A 7,500-nucleotide genomic window follows, 5' to 3' on the forward strand; every position below is an offset into this window, starting at 1 on the left:
CACCCTGGCCTCTCTGAGGAACCTCTACACCCCCAACGTCAAGGTCAGACACTCACACACACACACACACACACACTCACACACACACTCACACACCCTGGCCTCTCTGAGGAACCTCTACACCCCCAACGTCAAGGTCAGACACTCACACACACACACACACACACACACACACACACACACACACACACACACACACTCACAGACACACTCACTAAACTTCCTCATCACATTTCTCTCAGTGAATCGCGTTGGCGATAGTGTTATTGCTGCCGTGCTTTCCTCCAATGTCTCACCGAAGTGCTTTTTAATTCCACTGATTTGGTTTGGAGGTGTGTATTATGATGTGCATTATGCCCTGTTCTGGGAGGCGCTCACTCACAGTGATGAGTGTGTTCACCGCCGATGACCAACACTGTGAAAAACACAGCCGAGTCGCCCGCCACTTCCGAGCGCCGCTGGCTGCCCGGCCATTAGCTTGATCCACGACTATCTCCCGCGCCCTCCGCCCATCTAAGTAATTACAACTGCCTTTTAGATTAGTGGTAATTTAATAAACAAAAGCCCACATTAATGGTAGGGGCTGCGAAATGATGTTTTTATGCAAAATTATTCCATCTGCGTGTGTCCTTTCCCAGTCTGCGCTGGGGTGGTCAGCGATGGGGGGGGGGGGGGGGGGGGGCAGGACCACTCCAAGGCTTACAAGCCGATTATTAGCGGGGAATGATGTATTTTAGCTTTGAGCAAAAGCGATCATGTATTTTTCATTTCCCATTAGCATTAATTTCACAGCAGCGCTTCATCCACGGGTCGACGTCTGGCTCTTTTTTTTCGGCGGGGTGAGATATTGTGCGCGAGGGCAGCATCGCTCAGGAAGACAGTCGCTGAGCAGCTTGTTTGTTTGCAGCGCTCCTCGGGGCGACGGGGGAGAAATCATTGCCATTAATTTATTCCGCCGCGGTTCCGGTAAATAAACTCTGTTCCATCTCCATCTCCTGAGTTTTCTATCGTTCCCTGGGCCTGACGGATCCCTCGGTCTGATTAAGTATTTATTATTCGTTCTCTGATCAGAGGGAAGAACGCCACACTTTAATTGTTGCATTCTGACAACTCCGATGGTGTTCTCTTTCGCTTTGAGCGGATTTTCGCATCACTGCGTTCTCAAACTTTTCTTCTCATAAAATGAAATGAAATGCGGTGATATTTCGAGCTACGAAGTAAGAGGACAATGACAAAATAGCTTTCTGATTTTTTATTTTATTTTCATCGACCTTGTGTGTAGCTCTCGAGCTAAGCCAGGTACAGTAAGTGAGTAGATTTACAGGATTACAAGTTTGGTTCTGATGGGAACCCACTCCATGGAATACAAGTTAGTATAGTGGAACTCAAAATCAATGGGAAACATAAAAAAAAGAAATCTAATATTTTGGGGGTGAAGTGCCCATGTCAACATTCTTTAACATCAGTTCTCCTGTGTGTGCGTGTGTGCGTGCGTGTGTGTGTGTGTGTGTGTGTGTGTGTGTGTTCCCGTTGTCCCAGGTGAGCCGGTTGCTGATGCTGGGCGGCGCCAACGTGAACTACCGTACGGAGGTTCTGACCAACGCCCCGGTGCTGTGTGTCCAGTGCCACCTGGGCCACCAGGAAATGGCCGGCCTGCTGCTGGAGTTCGGCGCCGCCGTCGACGTGGTGTCAGAGAACGGCATGAGCCCGCTGTGCTTCGCCGCCGCCGCCGGGCACCAGGGGCTGGTCGGCCTGCTCTGCAAGAGGGGCGCCAAGGTACGAGAGGGGCGTGTTTCAGACTGGCCTTCGTCTGGCCTCTCTTGTCTGTTTGACTGGCCTTCGTCTGGCCTCCCTTGTCTGTTTAACTGGCCTTCCCCTCGTCTGTTTGACTGGCCTTCGTCTGGCCTCCCTTGTCTGTTTGACTGGCCTTAGTCTGGCCTCCATCGTCTCTTTCAGTCTGGCCTTCGTCTGGCCTCTCTTATCTGTTTAACTGGCTTTCGTCTGGCCTCCCTTGTCTGTTTGACTGGCCTTAGTCTGGCCTCCCTTGTCTGTTTGACTGGCCTTAGTCTGGCCTCCCTTGTCTGTTTGACTGGCCTTAGTCTGGCCTCTCTTATCTGTTTGACTGGCCTTAGTCTGGCCTCCTTCGTCTGTTTCAGTCTGGCCTTCGTCTGGCCTCTCTTATCTGTTTAACTGGCCTTCGTCTGGCCTCTCGTCTGTTTAACTGGCCTTCATCTGGCCTCCTGTGTGTTTTAATGTGTCTTAAAGTCCTTGTTTTTTCTGTGTTTTGTGTTGTTTTTTACTATTGTTTTTAATTATTTGATGATTTGTGAAACACATGTCACTGTTCTGTGAAAGGTGCTTTATAAATAAAGTTTACTTACTGTCATCGGAATCTAACCTCTCCTAGTGAGAATAGGTCTGTTTGATCATGAAACCGATGCCTATTATGGGTGCTCTTGTGTTTCCTGCAGCTGGACCACGTGGACAAGAGTGGTCAGTGTGCCCTGGTCCACGCTGCCCTGAGGGGCCATCCTCAGATCATCCACACCCTGCTGGAGCTGGACTGGAGCCCCGGGGGCCAACAGGAGAACCATGGCCTGAAGAACAAGGCCCTCCAGCAGGCCCTCATAGCAGCTTCCAGCATGGGACACACACAGGTCCGCACACACACACACACACACACACACACACACACACACACACAGCTTCTTCCTTCTGGTCGAAGGTTTACAGGACGACTCGCAACCTCTTCTCGGCCTCGCCTCGCCGTCGATCGACCGACCCCCGCGCAACGCGTGCCTCCGCCCCCAGGTGCGCCCAGCGGGACGCTTCGGGTTTATCCCGGCCCTCCTCATGCCGGGTCCGTGGGCCGCAGCGGGAGGGAGGCGGTGCCTGGCCTGCCGATTGACCCCGCCCCCACCCTCCCCTCCCACCCCCGGAGGCCCAGAGTGGGAGGAGCCCAGCGGACACGCAGCCCGGCCCAAAACAAACTACCAACACCTCTGGGTCTCTGAGTGCGCTGTTCTCAGTCCCTCCGAAGACAGAGCCTGGGAATCAGCGCTTTAGTCTGGCGTGATTAATGCATCACCTGCTGGAGAGACATGATTCACTCTGGCAGCATCTTATTGATCAGCTCAAGTCGTTTCATCAGCCCCCCTCCTCCCCCCCCCCACACACACACACTTTATTTCTGCCACGTAATCAGGACGGCGCGGAGCCACTCAAACGTTTATTTCATATTGCACCCCGATATTCTCCTCCATTAATCAAAGTTTTTTGTTTGGCAGGTTGTGCGAGGCCTGCTGGCGTTGAGTAATGAGTACGCCGTGCAAATTGATGGCCATGACACTCTGTGGGGAGAAACAGGTACGTTTTCATCTCTCCCCTTCTCCTCTGTGTGGCTCTCGTCTTTGTTTTTCCTACTGTTTTATCTGTCAGGTGTGTGTGTGTGTGTGTGTGTGTGTGTGGGGGGGGGGGGTTATGGAACTGGGTGGGGGAGCCGCAGTGTCCTCCATCTCTCCTCCCCGGTAACCGTGCCCTTTCTCCTCTGCTGCAGCACACACATTATACCCAAATATGGACATTTTTATAGCCGGTCCAATTTTCCTCCTGCCCCCTTTCCTGATAAAAGTTATGTGGCCATCAGGCTCTTATGGAGATGGAGTGGTCTGGCTACTCTGTACTTACCGGCTGGTCTCCTAGTGGTCTGGCTACCCTGTACTTACCGGCTGGTTTCCTAGTGGTCTGGCTTCTCTGTACTTACCGGCTGGTCTCCTAGTGGGCTGGCTACTCTGTACTTACCGGCTGGTGTCCTAGTGGTCTGGCTTCTCTGTACTTACCGGCTGGTTTCCTAGTGGTCTGGCTACTCTGTACTTACCGGCTGGTCTCCTAGTGGTCTGGCTACTCTGTACTTACCGGCTGGTTTCCTAGTGGTCTGGCTACTCTGTACTTACCGGCTGGTCTCCTAGTGGTCTGGCTACTCTGTACTTACCGGCTGGTTTCCTAGTGGTCTGGCTACTCTGTACTTACCGGCTGGTCTCCTAGTGGTCTGGCTACTCTGTACTTACCGGCTGGTTTCCTAGTGGTCTGGCTTCTCTGTACTTACCGGCTGGTTTCCTAGTGGTCTGGCTACTCTGTACTTACCGGCTGGTTTCCTAGTGGTCTGGCTACTCTGTACTTACCGGCTGGTTTCCTAGTGGTCTGGCTTCTCTGTACTTACCGGCTGGTCTCCTAGTGGTCTGGCTACTCTGTACTTACCGGCTGGTTTCCTAGTGGTCTGGCTACTCTGTACTTACCGGCTGGTCTCCTAGTGGTCTGGCTACTCTGTACTTAGCGGCTGGTTTCCTAGTGGTCTGGCTACTCTGTACTTACCGGCTGGTTTCCTAGTGGTCTGGCTACTCTGTACTTACCGGCTGGTTTCCTAGTGGTCTGGCTACTCTGTACTTACCGGCTGGTCTCCTAGTGGTCTGGCTACTCTGTACTTAGCGGCTGGTTTCCTAGTGGTCTGGCTACTCTGTACTTACCGGCTGGTTTCCTAGTGGTCTGGCTACTCTGTACTTACCGGCTGGTTTCCTAGTGGTCTGGCTTCTCTGTACTTACCGGCTGGTCTCCTAGTGGTCTGGCTACTCTGTACTTAGCGGCTGGTTTCCTAGTGGTCTGGCTACTCTGTACTTACCGGCTGGTTTCCTACTGCGGATACAAATTACAGGCCTCACTCTCGACGCTGCTGAGTCACAATGCAACATCCAGTTAGGCCTAGTCCTGGTCCATATATCCCATTTAGACCTACCCCTGGTCCATATATCCCATTTAGGCCTAGCCCTGGTCCATATATCCCATTTAGGCCTAGCCCTGGTCCATATATCCCATTTAGACCTAGCCCTGGTCCATATATCCCATTTAGGCCTAGCCCTAGTCCATATATCCCATTTAGGCCTAGCCCTGGTCCATATATCCCATTTAGGCCTAGCCCTGGTCCATATATCCCATTTAGGCCTAGCCCTGGTCCATATATCCCATTTAGACCTAGCCCTGGTCCATATATCCCATTTAGGCCTAGCCCTGGTCCATATATCCCATTTAGGCCTAGCCCTGGTCCATATATCCCATTTAGGCCTAGCCCTGGTCCATATATCCCATTTAGGCCTAGCCCTGGTCCATATATCCCATTTAGACCTAGCCCTGGTCCATATATCCCATTTAGGCCTAGCCCTGGTCCATATATCCCATTTAGGCCTAGCCCTGGTCCATATATCCCATTTAGACCTAGCCCTAGTCCAGGGGGGTAGTCTGGGCTAGGGATGTAATGATAACCGGTATAATGATAAACCATGATAAAAATCTGTTCCCATTTATCATGATAAAATCATCACTGAAACCCTGTTTGATTTCTGCGCTTTCTAAAACTCAATACTGTCCAGCCTCAACGAAAGCTAGCGACAGTCTCCAAGACGCATTAGGATCTGTGTGTGTATAGTTTTTAAACACGTTCAGCACATTTTAACAATACCACAATAATACTGATAACCATGATCATTTCAGTCTCTAAAATCGTGCTATATCCCTGCTAGACCACACTAACCACACTACGTTCTTTATCATTATTATGATAGAGAGGAAGAGAGAGGAGAGAGAGAAAGAGGGCGAGATAGAGGAGAGAGAGAGAAAGAGGGAGAGAGAGAGGAGAGAGGGAGAGAGAGGAGAGAGAGAGAAAGAGGGAGAGAGAGAGAGAGAGAGAGAGAGAGGAGACTAGCCTCACTACGTTCTTTATCTTGGGATTCACACTCATCTCACACCTGCTCTTATATTATTCTACTTTATCCCAATCTACCCAGAGCATCAGTTTCTGTTAAATATCCAGGCTGAGATGAATCATTGATTTCTACAGTAGGCACAGCAGAGAGGGATTGCTGTGTTGGCTTTTGGCTCTTCAGTAAAGAGGTCTCAGAAACTACTGTAACAATAAATAACGCATTTGGAAAGAGTGCAGCGTCCACATTGATTTGTGTACAGGGGAGACTTTGTTGTGGAGTTTGTCCTGGGGGGTTCAGGCGGGCAGGAACTTTCACACAAACGAGAGGACTGAGGGACTAAAAAACATGAGGTAGACAGAGAGAAACATGAGAGAGAGAGAGAGAGAGAGGGAGAGAGAGAGGGGAGAGAGAGAGGAGAGGGGAGAGAGAGGAGAGAGAGAGAGAGGAGAGAGAGAGAGGGGAGAGAGAGATAAAGAGAGAGAGAGCGAGGAGAGACAGAGAGAGAGGAGAGAGGGGAGAGAGAGAGAAAGAGAGAGGGAGAGAGAGAGACTGACAGACAGATGGAGAGGAAGAGAGAGAGAGAGAGAGGGGAGAGAGAGAAAGAGGGAGAGAGAGAGGAGAGAGAGAAAGAGGGAGAGAAACAGAGAGAGAGAGGAGAGAGAGAGAAAGACAGATAGAGAGGAAGAGAGAGACCGAGAGAGAGAGGAGAGAGAGAGACCGACAGACAGATAGAGAGGAAGAGAGAGAGAGAGAGAGAGAGAGGAGAGAGAGAGTTTTCTGGCGGGGTGGCCGTGTGGCCGGTGATGCCGGTGAGCGGCCAGTGAGAGCCGTTTAAGATTGATGGTGGAAATGGTGGCGAACGCCAAGTGGAGCACGGAGGCTCGAACAAAACTCTGAAAAAGTGCGAGTCCGGCCCCCATCCGCGTGGCATGCCAGAGCCGTACAGTCAGACGAACGCAGAACCAACCTTGCCCACGGAGCAGACGGCGAGGGCGTAGAAACCAGCCCCTCCCACCCACTCACCCCCAGGCATGGAAGGGGAATCCTCCGAGACTCCGGGACGATGGGTTATGTTAATCAGGGATGTTTAATATTTCTCCAGGCCCCCGCTGATAAACATTAGCAGCGCCGAGCGTTTGTGCGCCTCCGTGTGCCGGCGGAGTGCGTACTGCTCCCCGCTGAACCGTAAACTGCACACTTAACTCAACGCCGCCCCCTCCTCCCACCTGTCCCTGGCAGCCTCCCCCACCCCTGGGAAGCTGAACGCTAGAGGTAAACAGCGGGAGAGACAGACGACGCCAATGTCTTTCTGTGTGGAAACCTAGTGAATGAATCATTTTGTGACGTTTTTTTGTATTGCTTTGCGCTGTCGTGTCTTTTGCTTGTCCTTTCCTGTCCTCCTTGTCCTTTCCTGTCCTGCTTGTCCTTTCCTGTCCTCCTTGTCCTGTCCTTTCCTGTCCTGCTTGTCCTTTCCTGTCCTGCTTGTCCTTTCCTGTCCTGCTTGTCCTTTCCTGTCCTCCTTGTCCTTTCCTGTCCTTCTTGTCCTTTCCTGTCCTCCTTGTCCTTTCCTGTCCTCCTTGTCCTTTCCTGTCCTCCTTGTCCTTTCCTGTCCTCCTTGTCCTTTCCTGTCCTGCTTGTCCTTTCCTGTCCTCCTTGTCCTTTCCTGTCCTGCTTGTCCTTTCCTGTCCTGCTTGTCCTTTCCTGTCCTCCTTGTCCTTTCCTGTCCTGCTTGTCCTTTCCTGTCCTC

General features: G+C 51.7%; 1 protein-coding gene across 1 annotated transcript in view; it reads left to right on the forward strand.

Moving 5' to 3' along the window:
• Positions 1 to 7,500, forward strand: part of LOC311312929 (protein TANC1-like) — a gene marked incomplete at its 3' end in the record, with an annotated part of 118,509 nt that overhangs the window by 110,301 nt on the left and 708 nt on the right. The window contains exons 14-16 of the mRNA XM_084442937.1: positions 1,540 to 1,776; positions 2,472 to 2,657; positions 3,288 to 3,366. Coding sequence (XP_084299063.1) covers positions 1,540 to 1,776; positions 2,472 to 2,657; positions 3,288 to 3,366 — 502 coding nt within the window. The remainder of the gene's footprint in view (positions 1 to 1,539; positions 1,777 to 2,471; positions 2,658 to 3,287; positions 3,367 to 7,500) is intronic.

This window comes from Borostomias antarcticus (genome assembly GCF_949987555.1).
Source record: "Borostomias antarcticus genome assembly, chromosome: 9".
NCBI lineage: Eukaryota > Metazoa > Chordata > Actinopteri > Stomiiformes > Stomiidae > Borostomias > Borostomias antarcticus.